The sequence below is a fragment of the Monodelphis domestica genome, chromosome 3 (assembly GCF_027887165.1).
Source record: "Monodelphis domestica isolate mMonDom1 chromosome 3, mMonDom1.pri, whole genome shotgun sequence".
Lineage (NCBI taxonomy): Eukaryota > Metazoa > Chordata > Mammalia > Didelphimorphia > Didelphidae > Monodelphis > Monodelphis domestica.
In genome coordinates this window covers 382055573-382081945 of record NC_077229.1, presented here as the reverse complement: position 1 = coordinate 382081945, position 26373 = coordinate 382055573, and the positions used below count along the sequence as shown (strand labels likewise).

General features: G+C 38.1%; 1 protein-coding gene across 13 annotated transcripts in view; it reads right to left on the bottom strand.

Moving 5' to 3' along the window:
- Positions 1-790: 790 nt before the first annotated feature.
- CTNND2 (catenin delta 2) overlaps positions 791-26373 on the bottom strand; it is a 1175163-nt gene continuing 1149580 nt past the window's right edge. For all 13 annotated transcript variants that reach the window (XM_001364153.4, XM_016431422.2, XM_016431423.2 and 10 more), the window contains 3 exons: positions 21424-21555; positions 10823-10896; positions 791-3650 (listed from right to left, as the gene is read on the bottom strand). In XM_001364153.4, coding sequence (XP_001364190.2) covers positions 3390-3650; positions 10823-10896; positions 21424-21555 — 467 coding nt within the window. In that variant the 3' untranslated portion in view covers positions 791-3389. The remainder of the gene's footprint in view (positions 3651-10822; positions 10897-21423; positions 21556-26373) is intronic.

The following is a 26373-nucleotide window of genomic DNA, read 5'->3' as shown; positions in this document are numbered from 1 at the left end:
TGAGATCTTTCTGGAGATACTTCCTTCCTGACGTTCTTTTAGTCTGTTGCATATTACCTTTGTGAACAAGCTATTCTTTGGCCAATGACATTTTGATTTGACCCCCAAACTCTTCTTTTTTGCCTCAGAGATGACCTGGGAAATGAATGCACTAGAGAAGACATTTGCATCTCACTTCAGGACAAGGAAACTGGGTTTTGGAAAGGGGAACAAAAAGTCTCCTGAAACAAACATCTCCTGGCACAACCCTCCTATACTCAGCCTCTCCAACCTCTAAGTCCTCCCGGGTTTGCCAGTGAAGACCAAAGTCTATATACTATGTGTATCTGGATTCCTCTGAGTTTTGGTCCTGAAGGAGAAAATTGGGAAGGTGTATATTGTGGATCAGGCTGAATTTTCGGCGATTGCTACATCTTTTAGGGCGGTTTAGTTTGGGAATCACCGCCACACGCAGATAAGCTTGGTCACATTAGTTAACCGGCCCCTGGGGGAGTGGCACTCTCCTAATGAACTGAAGCAAGGATGAGGGCATCATTTATTTAGACAGCCGATCATGATCGGACTCTCCATCAAATTCCCTGAGTACCTTTGTGGTCTAATCCTGGGGCTGAGGGGAGCGCGAGACACGCTTCTGTGCTTGTCCTTACTGCTGAGATGATCCCATTTCTGTTTGTGCGGCATTGTGGGAAACACAAGCTCCAAGATGCTCCTCAGGACTCAAGGGAGAGTTAGTCTCAGAGATAACGCTCAGTCACTTCAGAAGAATGAAAACAAAAAACCAAACCAAAGGTTTCATGTCACTTGGTGCATTTAATCCAATATATCTCAGGTAATGAACAGGTCACCAGCTGACCTGGCTTCACTGTTAAGGGAATCTATGTGGGCCCTGAGGCCATTTTAACAGTTCAAGTAAAACCCAACCTTATTTTTTTTTAAATTTTAATAAAAAAGAAGAAAATAATAATCAGTTCTTTTCTTTTTTTTCTAAGATGTACCTTTGAGCAAAAGGGTTGGCTCTACTAACTATAAATGCTTTTTGGGCATTCACTAGGTCTGGTGCTACTCCAGGGGAGACACAACAGCAGCGGCTAACTGGAGCCACATTCCTCGAGGGTCACTGGAAAAGGAAAAACGTGCCTGGTCCCAAAGTGGTGTGAATGCAAGCTCTATATTTACAATCAGTATCATAAAGAAAATATAAAGATCTTGTTAGGAGTAGTGCTTTTTGCTTCCCTACGGATACAGCTGTCCCTACCACCTTTTTACCGCATGCATTTATTTCCCCCTTCACTACCGAGAGCTGTTAATGTTTCTTACTGTATATTTGTTTGGAAATGTTAATCTAGAATACTAGGTTACTGATAACTCATGTTTATACCACGATATCTGCCTCTATGACCTGTACTATTTTGGTCCTATGACACTGGTGAAGTGTAAAAGTTGTTCTGACCCCTAGGATATATATAGCTATATCTCTATGTTGGGGGAATAGGGAAGACGTGCCTGGGAGAGGCACCATCAGGGGATGAAATGGTAATATTTTACAGTGAAGGATCCCATAAACGTGGGTTTCCTACCACGAATTTTGTAATATAGTCAAAATTTAAAAGTGATTTTTTAAAGATATTAATTCGCATTTGACCTAATTGTGGGAAGACGGGGGGGGGGGGGGCATATAAAGTATCTTTAAGCTACGTCTATGCTGTTCCCTAGAAATTAGCTTTTTTATTTCCAAAGTCTGGGGAGCTGAGGAAAAAATCTGGTTGCTGAAAAATTTGGAAAAAGGAACTATCGTTTGCCGACTTTGGGCTGAATTTAAACCCCGCAGAGGGTCGGCAATATTTAAAGGAATGTTAGCAAAAATGGGTCCACTAAAAATTCCAAAAAGGATTGTTTCTCAATGCTGTTAATCCCTATCTAGATATTAGTTTCATGTCCAGATTAAAGAATAGATTCTGTGGCAGAGGACAGTGGGAGATGATGGATTAAGCCCCTTCAGCGGTGTGAGTGGAAAAGTTTCCAGTTCCCCTGGAGATGTAAGCAGCTGGCCAGAAAGCAGAATTACAGAGTTAGCTCTGTAAGGGTTCTCTTCATTTTGGGGGTGGGGAGGGCAGGGGCTGAGAGGTAAAACATGGAAAGAATTGAGGGTGTTAAAGGATTGGTGCCCAAGAACCGGGATGGGTGAAACTCCCAGGGCATCTCCACATCATCAGGATTAAGATCCCACATTACTAAATGGTCAGTACAGTGGATACAGTACAGAAAGAACAAACTGAAGTCAAGTTATCCTGGGGAAAAGAAAATAACAAAGCTTATACAAGGAGAACAGCAAATGAAATAACTTCTATCAAAAAACCACACACGGATTATTATACATACATGGGCACACACACGCACACACACATACACACAAGCAAGAATGTGCATTTTGCATGACAGATTCTTGGAAATAGACATTCTTAGCAAATATGGATGACAGATCAATTGTAATTTATTTTCTTTTAACACTGTATCATCATAAAGAAAACTGGTATAAATGAAAAAAAATCTATTTCAAATATCTACATCTAAAATTTTAGGCAGTGAAAAAGCACTTCGTTGACAAGGAGTGTGGAATGATGTATGTTAATTGTCAGAAACTGCTGAACGCCTTGGTTAGTTGCCACGAACAAATTCACATATCAGAACGAACAATACTGCTAAATATTCCTTTTTTTGTCTTTGTTAAAACATACTGGGGAAAAGAAAAAACTGGAAATTCATACATCTTTCAAAATTTTGAAATTTCAGTAATATTTAGAACCATAGATGAAGAAACACTGTGGCATTGGTGTAATATACACAATGCACTTGGTTTTTTTTTTCTTTTCTCTGTAATGTACATCAAATACTTTACAACAATGCATTAACAAAAGGCAAGAAACATCTTGCTGTACAGAGGAACCCCGAATGCAACTTGAAGCCTAGATTCACAATGAATGAGGATAGTAAACAAAGTGTGAGAAGCTGTCCCCCATAAAGTATGTAAACTATTCAGTTTCTTGTGCTTAACATAACCTTCTCGTCCCACCATCCTCTGCTGTTTCCTCCCTCTTTCCTTCCATCACATTCAATAAACAGCACTTAAAAAAAAGGCTCTATGGGCCAACAGTACAAGTTGTCCCACACTGCAATGTTTAGGATTTTTTTTTTTCATTCTATTGACTTCCAAGTTAACTTTCATTTCGTTAAGCCTTCTAGAATATCTCTTAATCAAGGTTTCCATACTGGTTATCTGGGCCTTCCTATGGAACAGGCTTTAACAAACTAAATTTGCAAGAAAAAAAAAATGTCTTGTGGTATATGCATGCACATGCACAGATCCCGGAGCTGTTCCTTCTCGCCGAGTCTCAAACCCAGGAATCTGGCGAGGCTGGGTAGTGGCTTGTTTCATAGTTCAGTTCACTGTAGGGACGAGCCGCTGAATAGAAGTCGACGTAGTTGCCAGTGGACTTCAGTCCCAGGTGCATGTTGTATTCGCTGGCAGGTGGACGGTGATGGACTTGATCCTCAAAGAAGGACTCGTCATAGTTTCTGGTGGAATTCTGAAACGGCTGGTAGGTTTCATAATCTTTTCTACTGGGCTCCTGTGGGACTGGCTGTGCTGAAACCTAGAGAGGAAAGAACAACTGGGTCTGGTTAATCTGTTTTCTCTGACATGCAACCTCTTTTGGTGAATGTTCCGGGGACTAGTGTTCCGCTTGACTGTTCTTTATCTATTGCCACTGCTTTACTGGAAAGGAGACCTGGGCCGTCTGGGGCTCGCAATGACTCAACAACACAGTCTTCTCCCCTTGTCTCCGGACCTCCTTCCCCTCCTTCCCTTCTGCCGAAAGCTTCTTGCTTTCACGTGCTAGTGCTGACAATAATTATCTCTCAGAAAGAAGCAGATTAGAGGCTATAAAATACAAGACCCTTATTTACATCTCCTACCCATTTTAGGGAACCATTCAATGCAGCATGATTCCCAGAACTCTGCAAACACAGCAAAGATGGAAAAAGCCTAATGGATCGTCAGATCCAACTTCCTACTGGGGTGAAGGGACTGAGTCAATACTTTCTGTTCGCTATATGCATGGAAGAGTAGTTATATTCTAGGACAGGGAGGCCTATTCCAGTACATTTGTCAAAGTGACTTTACCATGATCATAAAACCTTTGAATAATAACACAGATAAGCACACAATAAGAATAGAAAATGTAGTCAACATATTCAGCCCACTGGAATAGCGAAAGCATTTTTTTATTCTGATTCAGTCAAAAAAGTCTTTTTTTTTTTTAAAGCTCAAGCTGAAACTATGCCTAAGAGAAAGAGGACCCTAAGCAATGCTCACTGTGGCCCCCTTGAACACATGAACATACACAATACACACATTATTACACAGGTAAAAAAAGGCAAAAATGAAGAGACAGAGGACCCTGAAAGGCAAAATCATTGATAAGAGAACAGTATAGAGCCTGAGTAAAAGAGAGGCCAGTATAACCTGTAGTGAGGAAATTAGGATATTGATTAAGATAATGGTTAAAATAAGATATTTGATAAAGAGATCTCCAACGGTACAAGCAAGGTAGGGGGAGCAGTGCATGAGACCAGAATTTGGAAGGAAGAACACATGAACAGAGTTTGGTCAGTTGGTGAGGTCCTCTCACTCACTCACTCACTGGGCTTCGGTGGGTGAACCTGCTTTTTTCTGGCTGCTGTTGGAGACAGGCATCTGTGACTCTATTCTTGGCTGGTAGAAGGGAAGAGAGACCTCTGAATTCCATCTGAAGAGGATTTCTACTTTCCTGATTGAGAGAAGTCATCTTTAAGAAGATGATAGAACTGCTTTACTGGGTAACAGTTTTGGAGAAGGAGAAAGATTGAAGCAATATTGGGGCAACTGAATTGTCAGTAGCTGCCATCTTGGCTGACTGAATTTATATAGGCTTGGAGATTCTCATCAAATTAAGTTAATTAAATAAGGATATAGGTAGATTTATAGTCAGATAATATTTTGGGGTTTTTTTAGTAAATGCTAGGCAGTTTTAGTGCAGCCTGAAGAAACAAAGGCTCTGCTGTGAGACAGACTTAGAAAGTGTTTGGAAAGTTAGTTCCTGTTAGTTTAAGGCTTTCCCTATTATTAATCCTTATTTCCATATTATCAAACAGAAATAAATAGCATCTCTCTCTCTGTCTCTCTCTCTGTCTCTCTCTCTGTCTCTCTCTCTCTCTGTCTCTCTCTGTCTCTCTCTCTGTCTCTCTTTCTCTCTCTCTCTCTCTCTCTCTCTCTCTCTCTCTCTCTCTATATATATATATATATATATATATATATATATATATATATATATATATATATAGTGTTTCCAAGAACCTTCCATATTCACCTAAGGAAGGGAAGCCATCCCTGGCTTTCCTTCAGAGAGGAGAGTTAAATGATACTTTGTGAACACCAAACAAAGTATTTTAGCACACTGTCCTCCTTCTAACTCCAATTAATCAACATTATTTCTTCAGTTGGCGAGCCAGCTCATCTGTTTTGCCTAGTGATGGCATGTGGAAAGAGTGGGGAAGGATTTGGAATGAGTTGTTTGTGAAGGAGGATTTGTCATTTTTGGGGCTTATGAAAGGAGCTCTCTTAGCCTTCCAGATGCTTATCTCTGGCAAGCTCGTTCACTGAGTGGGAATTGGGAACTTGGTGTCTCGGGCTCTGGTCCTTTCCTGAACTCAAGTCTGCACCTTGGATAGTCTTAATTTGTCTGGTTTGACCATGTGGTTAGCTGGGCCCATGAGGAATCTATGACCTGATGGAGCAGAAATAACTTGGCAGGAGACATTGGGAAGTTAGGCAGGTATAATTTTCTTCTTTCTCTATTTCTTTCTCTTTACTAATAAGTACTTATACATTTAGTATAAAATATCCAAAATTAATTTTTATTCAGAACACCCCAGATCCCTGACCTAGTGAATTATATCCACAGATTGCTCCTTTTCTCTAATTATGAAGAGCAATTTTAAGGCTAAGGCCCCAAACTGAGGCCCATACTAAAAATGTTTACCTATGCTAAAGTGCTTATTTACTTAATTCAAAGCATTAATTAATTAATACTTATACTAAAATAATCACAAAAGCCTTTCTAAAATCATCACTTATGCTAACATTATTTAACTATCTTAGAATTACAATTATGATTAATTCAATACTATTGCTAACAGTAAAAATCTAATCCTCATATATATATGGACCAGGGGATTTTTCACTCACATTATCCCTCCTCTGATTTGCTGTATAATTTACAATCTATGGACAAAGTGAATGGGGGGTGAGGAGTAGAATGATATCGTGAGTGAGCACACACTTCTCTTGCTTCTTTCCAGGGGGAATATTGTGTTCCTAATCACCATGCCCTGCTTGTGTTCTGGTCCAGGGTGCTTCTATAAGCAGTGTGGTTGTTTTGCTTGGCTTAGGAAGACCTTGGATTCAAATCTTGCCTCAAAGGCCCTGGACAAATCACTTACCAAAGCGTGGCTCAGTAGGTTTCTTAGAAGTTGACTCCCCAGACTATAGAAGAGTCTTGAGTGTTTGTGTCTAATAAGTTGTTGTTCAGGCATTTCAGTTGTGATTGACTCTTCCTGAACCCATTTTCTTGGTAGAGATTCTGGAATGGTTTGCTATTTCCACCTCCACCTCGTTTTACATATGAGGAAACTGAGGCAAATATAGTTGAGTGACTTGCCCATGGTTTCACAGCTAGCAAGCATCTGAGGCTGAATTTGAACTTTAGTCTTTCTGATTTTTGGTCCAGTGCTCTGTCCACTGCATCACTTACATGCTCCACCAGAGAAGTGATAATTATCTTCAAAAGGGATGAAGGGGCATATATAACAATCCTTTAGAAATCATCTAAGTTCAGAGAGCTATGGAGTGGAAGTTTTCTTACACAGATGAGCTGTCTGCCTTGTGAAGTTCTATTTGGCAAGCTTTCAGAGACTGTCACGGATGGCTGTGCTCAGCTCCCATGACAGCAGTGTCAAACTATATTAATTCCATTTGGCAAAGTATTTAGAAGTGTTCTTAAATGGGAAAAACAGTGTAATAGAGTGGCTATGGAATAAGAGGATCTGGATTCAAATGCTGCCTTTGATCCTAACTCCTTCTGCAACTTTGAGCAAGTCACTTAGCAATGCTGGACATAATTTTTCCTTTTTGTAAAATTAATGGATAGGACCAGATGAAGGTTTTTTCCAGCTCTACTTCTATTACTATTCTATTCTTCTTCTACTTCTATCTTATAAACCTGAACTAACATACCCCATTAATTTTTATTTAAGGGACTTAAGGTACATGTATGTATACATATATGTAATATAAGGTACATACATTATTTAAGGAATGTAAAAATAATTAATAATAATGATTCTCTTCTTTTATAATGTAACAAGATCTGATGAGTATTTTCCATCGAATAAAGCTATAAGGCAACTCATATTATGGCATATACTCCACAAAGTATGAAATAAATATTAATAATGATGATGATGATATTCTCCCTTTATATAGTACAATAAGGTTTGCAAAGTTCACAACTGTGAAGATTAACTCTCCCTGCCCATTTTTAGATTTAATTACCAAAAGTGTAAACACCTCACTCACAATTGAGTGGGGGAGGTTTGTGACCCATGTGTACAATAGTGGGTGACGAATAAGAATCGACTGACTGCCCTCTGGGCAGTCCTAAGCAAAGATTTAGACTATGATTTGTCCACATAAAGTAGAGGAAGGCACAGGAAGTGATGCAAAGAAGCGTCTTTAAAAGGAGTTACAACTTCCTGTGAGAGGGAATTCTTCCTGCTTAGGACTTCTGAATGCTCCCATTCTTCGGAGTTCTGAGTTTGAGTTGGAAGTTGATGAAGAATCTTCTGACTGGACCTGAGACCGTTCCTGGTGAAACTGTCCTTCAATCTCTCCCTTTGGACTGTCACGTGATGAGTGAAAAGGGCTGACTCCTTTCCTGAATTTGCTGAAGAGACTAGCCTGAGAAGAGAGCTTTCCTCTTGGGAGAGGCTCCCTGCATCCCCAGGTCCTTGGCTACAAGGGCCAAGGTCTCTCTGGCTAAGGATTAAACTCCCCAGCTTGTTTTTGAGCCAGGGGTCAGAGCAAAATACTTAGTGCTTAGACTAGATATCTTACCCTATCCTCTCTCTCATTTTCTTACTTTCACTCTTTTTATTTTTTGTAAAGAAATTTAAATAAATCTCTTAGAATTAATTTAAAATTCTTGGAGACCCTATTCTTAAATAATCTAGTTCAACCTTTTATAATTACCCCTCACATTTTCTACCCCCTTACACAACAAACTTGTCAGATAGCTCATATTATAACACCCATCTATTGTCAATCAACCAGTAGCCACTATTTGGTGTACACTCTTTGCCTGGAGTTGTGCAAGGTGTTGGGGATACGAAGACAAAAGTACAATTTTGTACCACATGGATGGATTTTTTTGGATCACCTGAGATACAGCAGAGGGTTAACATCAAAGCTGAGGCTCTAGCAGCAGCCCAGTATGCAAGGTAAGCAGTTTCTGGTGATGAGATTATCTCTGCTCTGGGCACCTGAAGGCTAATCTTATCACATTCAAATGTGTGATTATTACTCTGTCATTCCTGTATAGATCTTCCAAAGAGCTAGAAAGCCACTGATTTTCCTTATCTGCAAAATTTCAATACTTATATTAGGAAATGAAACAACAAAATCCACTTTATATTTAAAGGCATGATTTTTATGACTTGAGGCAATTTTGGAGTCATACTGGAATGTGGAATAGTTTTTGTCCACCATAGTAATCTAGATGGACCCAAGGGAGCTAGGTGGACAGCAGAAAGAGGGCTAGGCCTGGACTTAGGAAGATATGAGTTCAAACCCATCTTCTGACATTCATTAGCTATGATCTTGAGCACATCACTTCACTCTGTCTCAGTTTCCTCATCTGTAAAATGAGCTGGAGAAGGGAATGGCAAACTATTCCAGTTTTGTTTTGTTTTGTTTTTTCCCCAAGAAAACCCTAAATGGGGTCATGAAGAGTTAGATGACTGAATGACTGAACAACGAGTACAATTTAATGGACTCAATACCTTATTATGATTCTTTTAGCTTTAAATTTCAAGTAGTAGACTGAAGTTGGGCTCAGTGATTATTCAAAATCAATAATATGAGTAGTAGCACTTTTTGGGGGGCAGGATAGGAGTGTCACACGTGGCAAACTGGCCATTATGGTACGTGCAATTGTCTTTACAGTGGTGTGAATGTACAGTTGTAGAGAGGAAATATATCTTTAGTATGGCAGATGTGTCCAAATTGGCCACAGAACTATGGGCCAAGCAGATTAAAATGAAATTGAGAAATAATTGATAGAATAGATACAAATACAACATGGTTAATGTTCATATGTGGTTGAGCCAATATGGAGCCCACAAAGATGCATTTCTGAGTCTGACACCACTGGGTAGCGTCATATACACTATGGGAGCAAGGGCAAGCCATTGACCTCTTTAGCCTCAGTTTTCTCATTTGTAAAATAAGGATGGATTAGACAGCCCTTTTGGTTTTAAATATCCTTTCCTGTCTAGCTATCTAGCAATATTAGGTGGTGAGAAGAATAGAATATATTAGTTCTCTTGACCTTCCTCTCAAATGGTGCTGCAGATGGAATCTTTGCATAGACGTGGCCTATCTTATATTGGGAGATTTTTTTCTTTCATTTTCAAAGAGAATTTCCCTGCTGGGAACCCAGGAAATATTCTTCTAAAAAGGATATTATTTTCAAAAGGACCAAAAGTTCCTCAGTCTTTTTTGCTTTTGGATAATAATGGCGATTGATCAGTTTTTGTTTTTATCTTTTTGGTATGACTTCATTGATCTATGGCAGGCATTTAAGGGTTCAGTCAGTAAAATCCATTACTGAGGATGAAACCAAAAATGTCAGTCATTCAGTAATTATCACTGCAGGTGAGGAAATGTTTAAAGTAGCTAATTATTTCAAAAATCCAAGAATCATCATTATAATTGGTTTTCAAATAAATCTTGTATTGAATCTGAATTCTCTTGGAATGATGACACATTTTTTGCAGACTATATTCCTGCCATTCCAGCATATAAAAACATTGTCAGACCTCATGATTTTGTTGGGCTAGAGGCATAGAATTGATAAAGCAATATTGGTTCTTAAGAGAATCAACCGTATGAGTTGTTCTCTTTTGTTTGTACCCTTTAAATTGTGCTTTGGTGATATTTGGGACAATTGGATGTACTTATTTAAATCTTTAAGGTCTCTAGCCACAGTCAGCAATGCCACCAGCATCCAGTGACTATTTGATGTTAAAGTGGATGACAGGCCTTGTAGGCATTAGGCCAAGGTTGTAGCTCTTATAAGTAGAGAATTTTCTTTACTGGATTCTAGATGAAGTCCATTTCAACTAATTAATTTGCACTTACGGCATCACAGAAACACAAAAGGGAGAAAGCTTTAGAAAAATTGAGTACAGTTCTGAGAAAGAACAGCCTCTTCAGTGTTCCTGAGAGATTAGTTGGTCTTTGCAGGAAGATTTCCAGTGACTGGGACATCGAATCCCTCCCGAGGGCTACTGTGCACCGAGCCATTCCGCCCAAAGGCTGGCAATCACAGAGCATTATTCCCCCCTTCTACCTCCCCGTCTCCAGATTTTTGGAGTTCATTTCATTAGATGTTCGACATTTCACATGATTCCAACTAGAAGAATAGTCTGAAAATGGCATAAACCATACCTGGTTATGTTTGATATCTTCAGCAGGTGCACCATAAGAATTTCTGTACAAAGTTGAAATTCCAGTGTTTTGAGCTGCAGGTAAAAACAGAGGATGAAAGTGTTAGCCTGGAAGCCAAGAGACCTAGGATAGCAATGGTAATAAATTGTTTGTGAGGCCAGTGCCTGACCTAGTGAAGCTCAGTTTATTATGACTACAGGGAATGGAATGGTTTGGCCCAGTTCTTATCCACGTTGCAGAAATAGGTTGAAAAAGTTTTAAAAAATGATCCTATGAAAATTTCAAAGCACATCAGCTTCTTATGATTATGGTCATGCCATTGATGGGGTCAAGAGGACATAGAACACAGATGGTAAGTTTGCAAGTTTTATTGCCTTTTTTTTTCCTGCTGAAAACCGACTGGCGGAAAAAAAATACACACACACATATAATATGTCATTCACTGAAGTAGGAGTCGTGTTAGTATCTTAGTTATTTGCTGAAGAATCAAGTTTGTCATTTGGAAGTACAGGAAATTTTAATTACTTTTAAAAAGTTCATTTCTTAATAGGCTAATTGATGAGCAATATGTGTGAACTGCTCAATTTTCCTTCTTGTAACTGGCAAGGTCTGAATAAAGAGTCCTTTTAGGCATGGAGATCCTTTCTCTCTTCCACTCCCTGTCTCATACCTGGACATGGATATTCCTTATTTATAGGGAGTCCTGTTTCCCCAACCACCAACACCTTCCTTATGCCTGGATAGAGGAACTTAGCTGCCCCTTTCAAGGCAGGAGCACCTGGGCTCTTACAACTGTTTGCAGGAGAAATGACTCTAATCTAGCTACCCATTCGTGGTGTTCAAAAGTAGTTGGCTGGGGCAGCTAAGTGGCTCAGGAGATTGAAAGCTAGGCCTAGAGAAAGGAGCTTCTGGGTTCAGATTTGGCCTCAGAAACTTTCTAGCTGTGTGACCCTGGGCAAGTCACCTAATCCCATGTCCTAGTCCTTACTGCTCTTGTGCCTTGGAACCAATACATAGTATTGATTATAAGATGGAAAGTAAGGGTTTAAAAAAAGAGGAGTTGGTTTAAGAGGGCAAAAGAAGGTACTCTTTGAGTAGACAAGTTGGGAAATTGGAAGGGCAATTCAGTGGGGGAGGTTTTGGACACATGATTTCATTGGCTTGGGGAACTTCCAGGAGAGGAAACTCACTTCTGCTAATGCAGGTTGCCACTTTCTCTGCAATTTATAGTCTTAGAGAGTTGCAAACAGAGATTAGGTGAAATTCATAGGGTCACACAGCCAGTATGCATCCCAGAAGAAAGTTGAGCCCATACCTTCCTATCAGGCCAGTTCTCTATTCTTTATACCATGTTGCTACCACAATGTTATATAGAGGCAGCGATGAAATGAGATGTACCAAGTGAAGGACGAATATGGCACATTAAGATTTAACTGTTCAGCTTTAATTCTTGCTCTCCAAACCTTCACCCTCACCTTAGCTTGTACTGTTTTGAAAACCTTGAGGAAAATAGAAACTGTGGAAAGGATGAGCTTTTTCTTTGTTCCTCAGAAATGCATGTATTTTTCAGAAGGAATTTTGTATTCTTGTATGCTTGGCTTCCCTCCCTGTCATGTGTCAGTGGTCCCTCTGAGCCAAAGATGTTTCTAGTTGAGGTTTATTCCTCCCACGATTTTGACCTGCTCCACCTATTTAAAGTTGACAGTGTTGCTGAGGTTGAACTTTTGACAGTTGCAAACCCAGAAATCTGATTTCTGAAGCAAGTGTGTGTCCTTGTAGGCATCAACTCAGATGAGGGCTAATTGAAGAAATCTCTCTCTCTCTCTCTCTCTCTCTCTCTCTCTCTCTCTCTCTCTCTCTCTCTCTCTCTCTCTCTCTCTCTGTCTCTCTCTCTCTTCTCTCTTTCCCCCCTCTCTCCCTCCCTCCCTCTCTCTCTCTCTCCCTCCCTCTCTCTCTCTCTCTCTCTCTCTCTCTCTCTCTCTCTCTCTCTCCTCCCTCCCTCCCTCCCTCCCTCCCTCCCTCCTCTCTCTCTCTCTCTCTCTCTCTCTCTCTCTCTCTCTCTCTCTCTCTCTCTCTCTCTCTCTCTCTCTCTTTCTCTCTCTCTCTCTCTCCCCCCCTCCCTCCCTCCCTCACTTCCTCCCTCCCTCTCTCTCTCTCTCTCTCTCTCTCTCTCTCTCTCTCTCTCTTTTTCCTCTAAAACAGGTCACACTCTCTTTTAAGCATAATCAACCTACTTAAGATTGAAGCATCTTTAAAATCTACAAATGACATATTTATAAAAAGGAATATATTGTTTGCTGAAAAGCATCTCAGAAGCTCAAATGAGAGAGCTTAATCCCTTGGGTGAATTTAAAGTCAGACAGTGTAGCTCCTAGTATCACATAGTCTTGTTCTGAAGAATGCTTCTGAACACGTAATGTTTCTAGGGAATTGTGACAGCAAGAAATAGCTGTAAAAGTCCTTTATGCTTGAATGAACAGCTGACTTCTGCTTCCTGAGAGTTATGTAGTGACAGAAGAACACTCAGAAGAGAAGAAAGTTTAAGAGATTTAGTTTAATATGAAACCCAGGAAGGCAAACAAATTTACTCTCACCCTTTCATGGAAGCCTAGATTGGGCTAGAAAGTAAAGGGCTGATATATGGAAGAGATGACATATAAAGAAAAACTTTCTTTGAAAACTTTCACATGATTTCTGGGGATTAAAAATTGATGTGTTCTTGCTCCAAAGGTGAAACATCCTTTGGCCTTTTTAAAAAGGAAGGATACAATGAAAGAGATCACATTCTTTTCAGTAGCTTTTCACTGCATTTAATTTCAAACATCCTATGGATTTCTTCTCAAATAGGAATATGCACTGTTTTTGACACAAGGGCCTTAAAGAATCTAATTAGCAAATAGAATCTGCCATGTGCCAGTCTTTGGCAAAGTGCAGACTAGGATGCTGAGCTCAACAGCTAGCCCATACTCCTGAGTGCTCTTATTTCTGGCCTCACTGGTGACTTACTTACTCTACACTTGAAGGAAGATTGGCTGGGAGAGATCATGATACTTTGGTGATCTTGCAAGAAACTACAAATCTTTTGTTCAAAGTCTTAGTAAATAGGAGCAAAGTCTTGAGCATCACCTAAGATAAAACCAAATACATGTTGCATACTGTACATAGGCTTCTTTATTTTCCACCCATTCCTAGGATTAAACAAAATTAGACTGGGAGCAGCTCTACTTTGAGCCTCATTTGGTGAATGGAAAAATTACAGGAAAGAGGGCACATATCACAGACTACACACATATGAACAGATTTTTTTTAATATACTTTACAAGAACAGTAAAGGGAAATGTACTCAGACACTGTTTCACAGTAAATTGTTTATTCTTGTAATTAAAGCCTCAATTTATAGTCCTGGACAAGCCATATTATGGCTATGCAGAGGAATAATAATTGCAAAATTACTGTGTCATCTTAATATGGTGCCTTTCTTAGCTTTAGGCTAATCAGTACAAATTGAGGTCTTTGCGAAATGGCCCCTGTCATTGGCATAAAGCATTTAGATCCATGACTTTTTTTGAGTCTGTACTCCATATGACTGGTACAGAAGTTTAAAAAAAATTATTAAATTGTTTTATCCAGCCTACTTCTCTTATTCTGTGGGAGATGCTGCGATTACTTGTGGTGGTCTAATAGATAGAAGGCTGGACTTGGAATCAAGAAGATTTCTATTCAAATCTGGCCTCAGTTACTTACTGTGTTATTATGTAAGTCATTTAACTGCACTGTACCTCAGTTTCCTCATCTGTTAAATAAAGAGGCTGTAGATGCACTCAATGACCTTTAAAGTTTTTCCTCCTCTAAATACAAAAATCTATGAACCCAATGTAATAATTTATGACCCCGAAATGTCTTAAGCTGAGAATATTAATGATATTTTTGACTCATTTAACCTTATCAATCTACACAATTTATTAAGTTCCTATCATGTCCCAGTAATTGTTTTGGATGTCAGGAAATACAACAACAAATATGAAACCATTTCTGTCCTCAAGAAGCTCACATCTTTTATATTTTTCCTCCAGGGAAAAATTTGTTTTACCAAACCTAGGTGTCAGTTTATCCCTGGAGTTTTCAGGGGTTGTTTCTGAGAGAAGGGGGCCACTAAGGGCTTATGATACAGGAAGGATGGTTTTTTCCTACTGTTTTTATGGGATCTGTTTTCAGAATATCTCAGAATCTTCCTGTCAGAGGCATTCACCAACTATGTTCCCTTTCTTTAGAGGATGAAAGAATTTAAAGAATATCTCTTTGTATTCCTACTTATCAGAGATGATGAAGCGATTTTGACAAGATGGAAGAAAATGATTATGAGAGAAATGGGAGAGTGAGGGTTCACAATTAGTGTCAAAGGGTTGGTGAGTAGTGGAAGAAAAAGGAAAACAAGTTCTAAATAATTGAAGCTATAAACCAAGGTTGAGGTAGATCTGGGCCATCTGAAAAGAATCAGTACTGTATATTGTACTGAACAAAGAAAGGCTATTCACAGAGGTGAAGGAGTTTAGCAAAATCTGTTGTTAATCCAAGGAGGAAGAGATACATACTGGTGGCTGGTGACTTTCTCATGAAGCATATGTGTTTGGCAAAATGGCTAGCATGTTGGACTTGGGGTTGAGAAGACTTGAAAGTAATTTCAACTTCTACCTCTGACATGTATTATTTGTGCAAACATAGCCAAGCCGTTCAATCTCTTTAAGCCTTAGTATTCTCATTCTATATTCTTTATTTTCATTCTTATCTATAAAATGGAGCTAGTAACACTTGTAATATCTATCTCATAGGATTGTTTGGAGGCTCAAGTAAGATGATGTATGTGCTTTTCAATTATTAAAATACTATCTATCAGTTATTATTACAAAAGATGGCAGGGTGTAACCATGAAGTGGATAATCTAGAACATGTATATGAAATGGGATTGAGACTAATGAAACTTACTAGCCACTATGAACTTCTGTTGTTACATATGGGAATGACTGGTACAAAGAGAAGAAACTAGGAAGAGATCACGAGTGCCTGTGAAGTTTTACAGTGGCTGGCAAAGAGTAAATGCTTAATAAATGTTTTATAATTCACTCATCATTTATTCATGTGTTGGGGGTAAGATTTGAATCTGGATCATTTCCGCTTAAAGGCCAATTTTATATCCACAGTATTATAACTGCCTTCATATGATTACAAAGTTCATTTAACAGACACTGCACTGTTTCAGAGCCTGATGTAATGAACACAATATCATCTGAAATAGGAGCATCTGGACTTCCTAATCATCTAAAGAAAATACTTACTTCTTCACTCTTTTTTTTTCCATTGGCCACCCACTAGAACAGAGGCAAAACCACTGATGTTTCAATTGATATTAACAATCAGAAAGTAAGAAAACATATTCTCTGTCATATCTTTCAAGGAATCTTGTGTGATTCTGACATAAGCATTGAAGAATTTTTTCTTGAACTTCAAGGTTTTCATTTAGTATGAATCAAAGGTTTAATTTCTTATGGTCCACAATTAAAAAATCAGAGGAAGCTCCACACTTTTGAGTCACTAGTGTGACTAAAGATATGATTGGTTGCAGATCTCATTTGTGAAAAACTGCCTATTCCATTTTGACTATAAATTTTTATTTGATTTAGACTATAAATATGTATGAATGCAAAGGTAGACATATGGAACATAGGTATTAATAGTTTCTTGATCTCTTGTTTTTAAGGTAATAATAAATAATTCAAAGATCCCCCCCCCATCCTCTGGCCTTTCATGTTTTCTCTTCTTGTTGATACCTTAAAATGATTTCTTAATATCTTAATAATTATGCCACCTTCAGCAGAATCTTCCCTATCTATTTTTGATCTGGTCCAGTTGCTCCTGACACCTTTGTTGTGCCACTTTTTTTTCATTCCCCCTCTGTCCCCCCCATATTTGATGTTTGTATGTTTGTTAAGCCCTTAAATACCCTTGTGATTTGCCTCATTTGGGTCTCCTGCCAAGCTTTTAAAAATTTTGTTTTCCCCACTATTGCTTCTCAGTTTTGTCATATGAAATTCTTTAGAATCATCTACCATGCTTGAATCCATTTTTCAATCTATCTTCCTCATATCTGCTGAATCAATTATGGTATTCTCTTGCTTAGGAAACTTCAGTGGCTCCCAATTGTCATTGGCAAACTCTCGTTTGATATTTGATATTGTTTGATATTCAGGCACTTCATGATCTAGTTCAAATTTATCCTTCTGGACTAATAGCACATTATTTCTTTCAACTCATTCAATGTTTCACTGAAATTGCCTTATAGGTGATTCCTTGTATACATTTCATCACCTAGCTCCAAACTTTTTCATACCCAGACTTCCAAATTGAAAATGCTCTCCCTCCTCGTCTCTGCCCTTTAAAATGTTTAGATGTTGTCTAAACGGAGTTCATCATATTACCTGATTTCTCCAGTTGTTCCTAAGCTTTCCCCAAATTACTTTGCATAGATCTTTCATTTGCTTATATGGGCATACAGTATCTGCTGGTAGAATTTAAGATCACTGAGACTGGGGAAATTTTTTGTTGGTGTCTATATCTCCAGAGCCTTGTATAGGGTGGTGGGGTCAGGGTTTATCTTTCATTTTCAGAGATAAACAATGATATCACAGGGTGAAGTCTTCACTTGTACATGAATTGGATTTAAGTGAGAGAGAGTTGCACAAAGTGGACAGCCTCACTCTCTCTTCAAGTCATTTAAGTCTAGTGGCAAGATAAAAGTCAGAATCACTGGTGATGGCCCAGGATGCAAAGGATGACCTTGCTGTCTTTGATGCCTAACTAAGTTCTAGTCAGTCCATAGTGGCTGCTCTAGCCACCTTCATGGCTGTTGGAACAAATCGTTATCCTCTGCCCATTTCACTGGGGGAACTCTTCACATGCTCTTCACATGTGTAGATGCATCTTTTACTCACCAATGGGTTTGTGGGATATCCTCAACCTAGTTTAACTTATTTACCAAAATGTTTTCCTGGAGTATGGCTGTTATAAATATGCTAGCTTCCCGGAACCACAGGTAAAAGTTGAAAATCAGGTGGACACTGGTGGTGGATGAGCAGCTCTGAAAAGTTTTGGCAAGTCCTCACACCAGACATACTAGCCCTCCTCGAATATCTATACACCTTATATGGGGTAGGCACTTACTAACTGCTTTTTGAATTGAATGAGCCTCTATAACATAATACAAACTCATTTATATGCTTTTTTGCTGTCTATATCTCTTTGATTGGCAAGAAAATCAAATGTGTGTTGGCTGATGTGACTTCTAGGCTCTTTTTTTCTCCTTGGGAAAACTGATGTTCATCACTTCAGCTTCCTGAGGAAATGATGATTGTCTCCTTTGATGTTTATTTGCATGTCCAGTTCTATTTTTTGGTGATAATAGATTTTTCAATTTGGAGTTGCCTCAGAAGGGTATTTGATTTTCCTATTTTTATTATTTATTATAATTTAGTATTGATTTTTATCTTTGCTCTAATCACTCAGTGGTCATTCTCTTCACAAGGCTGTTAAGAAAACGATCCCCATATCAATAACCGGTCATATCATGCCCCACTAAAAATAAAGTCCATTTAATTTTTGTGTTATTTTGTGCTTGTGATTAGTGTTTCTCTTCTTGAAGGGGTTAACTGTGATCTAAAGTTGTGATGCTTCAGTATATTGTGCCAGTCTTGCATATAAAGAGCTTTCTGTATCTTACTTCATTTAACTTCATGTCATCCCTGTGAGAGAGGAAACTGGGACCGAAGGAGGTTAAGTGACTTGCCTAAGTCACACAGCTGGTATCTTGGATAGGAATGAAACACAGATCTTGCTGATTCCAAGAACAATACTCTATCCACTGTGCCACTTATTTGTCCCAGTTACTGCACATCAGTGAGCTTGAATAATTCCTGAGAAATTCTGAAATGAATTATTAAATAGTTTGAACACTTGGGGCAGCTAAGTGGTACAGTGGGTAGAGTGCTGGGCCTGGAGTCAGGAAGACTCATCTTCCTGACTTCAAATGTGGTGTTGGACACTTCCAAGCTATTATATCTTAGGTAGACCACTCAACTCTTTTTACTTCAGTTTTCTCATATGAGCTAGAGAAGAAAATGTTTGACCACTCCAGTATCTCTGCCAAGAATATTCCAAGTGGGGTAATAAGAAAGTTGGGACACCACTGAAAAGTGAATGAACTCTGAATACTTAGGGGAACACTATTCATTAGAATCAAAAGAGGTGACCAAAATTGGGTTATTCCAGACTTATCTTATATCTAGCTTTTACATGCCTTAATAGCATAATGATATTGTAAACAAAGAAAAAATTATACATATATATAATTTCGTTGCTTAATAACTTTAAAAATTATATCTTTCAACATAATATATTACATATATAATTTTATATATTTATAACTTACAAATATAGCTATGTATAATATATATGTTCTGTTTGTACCTCCCAATAATGAAATAAATATTATCAAATTTTTGTGACCAAAAAAGTATATAAATAAAAAGTGTACATGTATATATATTGTTTACAATATTATCTTAATATGTCAGGCTAGTAACTGCATAAAGGGTTCATATCTATATATTCATATGCATACATACATATATGTAAATTTTTTTTTCTTATGGGCTACAGTTGGATGAGTTAAGAGGATTGTGGGCTAAATTATAGTGTAGTTATTTGGATTCAAAGCTGGCTGAACAGAATAGTAGAAAGCACTCCACACTGGAAATTAGGAACCATGGGCTCTACTCCTAATTCTGCCTCTGAATAGCTGTGTTACTTAGTCTTTCTAGGGATCCAGTTGGCTAAATGTGAAGTAGTGCTCTTTGTTATATCAAACTTAAAAGAAGAGGAAGGGAAATCCTGCTTTTATGCTAGTCCATATGAAAAAGAAGTCAGGATTTTAGCAAACTGCTTTCTCAATATGAATCAAGTGTGACTCGCATGCCATAAAAACCCCATATCATCTCAGGCTTTATTCACAGCAGTGTCATGTCCAGAAGGAAGAAAATTCCACTTTATCTGCTATTGAGATGATATCCAAAGGGTAGTAGAAATATGTACGGTATATGTAAGCAATAAGCTGCAGTATATTATCAACAATGATTTGTATACAAGAAATAGCACAAAAGATTAGCCAAGAGACACGGGATTAGAACAGGAGGTGGTCTGGTAATGTATAAGACTTAGTGATAACAACTGAATAGTTGAGGTATTATGGTAGTACCTACATGATATTAGAAGGCTATCAGAGATCATCTCCAGGATATTGTGTGGGCTACCTTTGGAACATTTATGGGAGAATATGAAAAAATATTAAACAGGGAAGGTGGAGGGTTTGTGATCACACTGATAGACAACTATCCATATGGATAAAATCCCATGGATTCACAGAAATATTCAAGGACCAGGGATCATATCTAGAGAATTTTTTTTGGATAACAATTTTAATAAAACCATCAGCAAATTCTAATATATATGTGAACCCAGATACATTAATTTTGATATGCATGTCAATATCTATATTACAGAAATAAACAAATAAGCAATCAGGAGATTGACAAGGTCTGGAAGTTAGGCCACTTGAGGAATGGGTAAAGGGCTTGTTTTACCTAGAAAATGAAAGACATTAGGGGGAACATAATAGATGTCTTTAAATACTGGAATGGTTAAATGTTAGTTAGGAAAATGAAGATAATAGTGATATGTGAATGGAATTAGACTTATTCTATATGATACCAAAAAATGTGAATAGGACCTCATTTGTCTTTACCAAGTTGAAACTGGAGATATTTTGTCTGGCGAAGAAAAGATTCATGGGGCACATGACAGCTGTCTTAAAGAATTAGAAAGGTTATCATTTGGAAAAGGGATTAGACTTGCTTTGCTTAGTCCCAGAGGCACAACAAGAAATACCAGATTTAATTTGCAAAGAAGATGATTTAGGCTTTATGTAAGGAAAAACAATAAGTCCCAGATAATCAGAGTTATCCATAAGTGGAACAAGTCGTCTTAGGAGTTCTTGGAGGCTTTCAATTAAAGGACAAGATGACTACTTGTTCAGTTATCATTTGGAAGGTATTCTTTTTCAGATATGAATTTTGTGAGGTTATTGCTGAGGTCCCTTGCAACTCAGAAATACTGTGAGGAGAGGATATTTTAATTTAATATAATAAAGAACTATTTCCCACCAACAACTCCCCCAAAAGAACAGATTACTTTTACAAGTTTATAGAAGGACCTTAGACACTATCTCTACTCTATTTCTTTATCTTTTCAGATGAAGAAATTGAGGCCCCAAGAGGTTAAGTACCAATACCAACACCAAGCAACTACCAAGAATATAAAGCTCAATTTTTACCCCTGTAGTACAATCTTAACTTTTGTCTCCAATCACAGAAATTTTTTCCACCAAGGTGTGAGGAAGGCAAACCATCAGCCTTACTAAATAAAGTTTTGATCTTTCTTCTCATTTCACCAATAAAGTGGAATGGGTTCCATGTAACTCTGTATTTTCATTTTACCTGTCATGGTGTCCTTCCTGGAAGTGTGTTCTCCTTTAGTTCCATGGTAAGTAGCATTTGTTCCAGTGGACTCATAATCTGTTTTCCTCTCTTTGAGGCTGATCATTTCTCGAGGTGAGGCTGGGGCACTTGCTAATGGAAGAAAAAAACCAAAACAAACTTATTTTGTTTCTCATAATTTGGCCCATAAATATTTTATTAGGTTTAATAAAAATGTTGCTTTTACATTATCATGATGAGAATTTATAGTTCAAAACTTAATTTACACATAAACTAAATTTATATATGTTATACAAACTTAATTTGTATATGTATACATATATATAAACAGCACTAAAAGCTTTAGATTCTCTTTTTTTCAAACACACACACACACACACACACACACACACACACACACAGAATGTCATGTTAGAAAAAGGTGGCCCTAGATTGGGTTGGAGGCTTTGTGAATATATAGCCTAGGCTGTTCTCTGTTAACTCTAAGAATAGTACACCTTTATCTTTATTTTGTGAAAAGATGAGTGTGGGGGACACTATTATCACCACTAAGGATTCTCTCCACTACTATGGGAAAAGTGAAAATAAGTCTGCTTAAAAATAGTGGCACCTAGGACCAGCTCTACACCATGGTGGCAGAATTAGCTTTCTGTCTATTTTGATTTGCAAGGCTGAAAGGCCACTTGGGAGCAGAAATCTTTATGAGTCTGCCTAAAATTTTCAGACTCAGAGTAAGTCCTTGCAGGGTAGGATTTCCCCATTTGGACCCAGTTTCCTGAGACTTTATTTCTTGGGTTTTTGTGGTAAGGGAAATGAAGGGACTAACACATTCGTTGTTAGTAGATACTGATACTTTATCAGTGATGAATTCAGAAGATTAGCTAATAGAGTCAGACTCTTAAAAAAAGATTCAGGGGAAGACAAATTTGTTACTCCATGCTCTTGATAACCCAGAGCAAGAGACCTACATATGTGGAGGTGAGGTGAGACCTTTGGATGTGTTTCTTTGAAAAATTCCTCTTGACTTTTCCTACCCTTTTTCCTTCCCCGCCGCATATCATGTACTATCCTTAAAAGGATCTCACTCTCTTGTTCATCTATTGAAATTTTGTTCAGCCTCATGGACCCAACTCAGTTTCCAAAAAAAAAAAAGTGAGAGATAGAGTCTGAAAATAACAAGCCAGTGAACTTGACCTTAATTCTTGAATATAGCATTCATTGAATAATGCATACCTATCTAGAAAAAGAAGCAGGGAAAATGAGAAGCCAACATGGCTTCAATATGAACTGGTCATGCCAGAATAATCCCATCATAGGAAGGTAGGTAGAGTTTAACTAGATTTTAGTGAAGCATTTGACAAATCTAATGCTACTTTTATGAACAAAATGTTGACAGAAAATGTTACAGTTAGACAGGTTTGGAGCTGGTTGTGAGGAGCTGGACTCAAGCAGTAATCATTCAGGCTAAATGTCAGCTCAATGGAAGGTCTCTAATAGAGTGCTCTAAAAATCTTTGGTTGTCTTTGTGCCATTACCAATTTTTTCATTGATCTAGAAAAGGCACACATGGCATACTTATCAAATGTGAATCTGAGGCAAAGCCAGGATGGGTAGCTATAACCATTAGGTGACAGAGTTAGGATACAGAGAAGTCTCAACAACATAGAATGTTGGCCTTAATTTTTATAAGATGAAATTTAATGGGGATCAGTTTAAACCTTTGCACATAGGCTTAAAATTAAAAATAATTAAAATTAACTTCATTAAGTACATAATAAGGGAAACTGCCCATTTAGCAGCTCTGAAAAAGTTCATCCTGAGCTATAAGAAATAATGAACAGGATGATTTCAGAAAGAGCTAGAAAGACCTAAATGAACTGGTGCAGAATGAAATAAGCAGAACCAGGAGAATATTGTAATGCAGTATTGTGTATTTTTGTGGGATGATCAACTGTGAAAGACTTCACTACTCTCAGCAATACCATGATCCAGGACAATTCTGAAGAACTTATGACAAAGAATGCTCTCCACCTCCAGAGAAAGAACAGTTGGAGTCAGATAAAGATCAAAGTATACTATATTTTTCACTTTATTTTTTTTATTTTATACAAGTATTCTCTTAAAACAATGAACAATATGGAAATAGATTTTGTATGATAATATATGAATAATCCAGAACAAATTAGTTACCATTTCTTGAAGGGAAGGAAGGAGACAGTTTGAATCTTGTAATTTCAGAAAACTATAAAATATCTTTAAGAAGAAGTTAACAGGGGCATTTAGTGAAGTATAAATTTAATGAGTCAACAATGTCACATATCAACCCAAAAAACAAGTGTAATTGTAGGCCACAGATGTCCTCATCTAGGAAGCCAATATCTCCACTTTATTCTGATCTAACTACATAGACCTAGAGTATTCGGGTGAGTTTTGGGTACCACATTTTTGGAAGAATATTGATAAATTGGAAATCATTCAAAGAAACATAATTAGGAAAATGAAAGGCTTTGATATCAATTGGTTGAAAGTTCAGCCTGGAGAGAGAAAGACATTGAAGGAATATAACAACTTTTAAAAAATATTTGAAAGGCTATTGTATGAAAGAGGAATTAGAGTGTTCTCACCCACAGAGAGGAGAACCAGGAGCAATGGGTAGAAAAATGAAGAAAGAAAGATTTCAGACTGATGGAATTTAGAGCCATCTCAAAATAGAATGACTGTTTTGGGAGGTAGTGGGTTTTTCTCTCACTAGATGTCTTTGGCTGAGTAGAACAATCCTTTGACTGTATTTGTCAGGGATATTGTAGAAATGATTCTTATAAACACTGTACTAATTAGCTACTGAGTCCCTCTTCCAATCTGAGAAAAGGAGATTCTTTCATTCTTTGCTGTGAGCAAGTATTAGAAAAATCTAAATTAGCAAATCTGAAACTGTGACCTACTAAACAAGTCCCAGAAAGTAATGAAAGCACAAGTCATAGGATTGGGTTGCTTCCTAATGATATGTATTAATAGGATTTATAAGACTTTGACCATCATTTAAAGTCTTGTCAGATCTTAAGAGAAATATTCCCAAGAGATTCTTGGAATCTTGGGAGAGTTCCTGCTCTTTGTGTTTAGGGAAGGTGCTCAGAGTGAGCTCCATTAGAGATAAGATAATATAAATTTTCCTTGCATGGAGTATGTCTTGGATAATAGACATGATTATATAGACCTGTTTTTCTGATGCAGAATGAAGTTTAGGGGTACCTTTCCAAACTTAATAGATATTATTCCCCTTCAAACACTACGGTTCAGACAACCTGTTCCTCTTGCTATTCCTCACATACAGTATTCCATTTCCCATCTTTATGCCTTTACAGAGGCCAGTCCCAATACTTGGGATGATTTCCCTTCTCACTTCTGCCTCTTGGGACCTCTCACTTCCTTCAAAGCTAAGTCCCAGTGCTACTATTTGAGGCCTTTCCTGATTTAATCAGCTTTCTCCTCCAAAACATTATCTTGTATTAATTTGTATATATTGGTATATGTGTATGCCATTTCCCAGCAGAATGCAAGTTTTTTGAAGGTGGGGACTAATTCTTTCTTTCTTTTTATTATCTCTAGTGCCTAGCAAAGTGCCTGATACATCATGCTTGTTGATTAAGATGCTTCCTTTCAATCTAGTCCCAAGCACTCTTTCCCTCTGACATTCCTTCATGCTTCAGCCTGTCACACAAACACTTTCATGAATCTCTCTTATTCACTTTAGGGAATTCTAGATGGATAGAATTTAACAATTTAGAAGGGACTTTAGGTTAGAGTTTCTCAAGCATAGAAAATTTAAGTGACTTGCCCAAAATCATAGCATTAGTGGCAGTTTCAAAGAGTATATGGGAGATTCATGGCTGGACCATAGTGTACTTGGGAGAGAAAGGGTGAAATGAATTTCTAAGCAAGGGAGAAAAGAAATGAAAGAGTGGCGATATAGTCCTAAGGTAATAGTTACTGAATAGCTAGAACCATCAGAGCTGCTGCTGTACAGATGTGTGGGAGGAGATACAATTTGTCTAGTAAGACACAGAGTAATGGCAGTGTGCTATAGAGAATGATAACACACTGATTTATGTTCCTAGAAATGACGGTCCTCAGTTAATTGCTGAGTCTTCTTGATTCTATCTCCACAAAATTACCTTTTCTCTCTCTCTTTTTTTAATTTTCACCTTCTGCCTTAGAATCAATACAATACTATGTATTGATTCTAAGGCAGAAGAGTGGTAAGGTAAGGAAATTAAGGTTAAGTGACTTGCCCAGGCTCACACAGGTAGGAAGTGTCTGAGGCCAGATTTGAACCCAGGACCTCCCGTTGCTAGGCCTGGCTCTCAATCCACTGAACTACCCAGGTTCCTCCCACCAAATTAAGTTCAGTACACTCAAAGCTCAACCAGGTTAGCTCAGACCCTTATCACTTCTGTCTGGGATTTTTTTCAGTCTTCTAGTTGGTTCCCTGCTTTCAACTCCCTCCCTCTCCAATTCATTCTTCACACAAATGTCGAATCAATATGCCTTGTTATGATTGTAAAGGGAAGATGGATGGGTAGGAGCAGGGATGGAGTAAAGATGAAGGGATAGTAGGGTTGGTGTGGTAGAGGAGAGAGAACCACTGGGGCTCAGAGATGGTCTGTGTAACTCTCCCTCTCCCTCACACTGCAAACACACAAGAGTTTTACCCCTGAGTAGAAGCTGTGGCAAGGATGAACAGGGGCTGTGTCTCAATAAGAAGGCTTCTGGACAATTACAGAGTTCACTTGTCCTCAGAACGAGCCCCAAGAAGACCTACTTGTCAGGCAAGCTGAACTTCCCTGTTTGCTCTTTGTAGCTTAGCCCAGGCTAAATGGCCAGCGTACCCCAACACCATCTTCTTCTCCTAAACTGTTAAGATTTAGATCTGACTGTGAGTTTCTTCAGAAC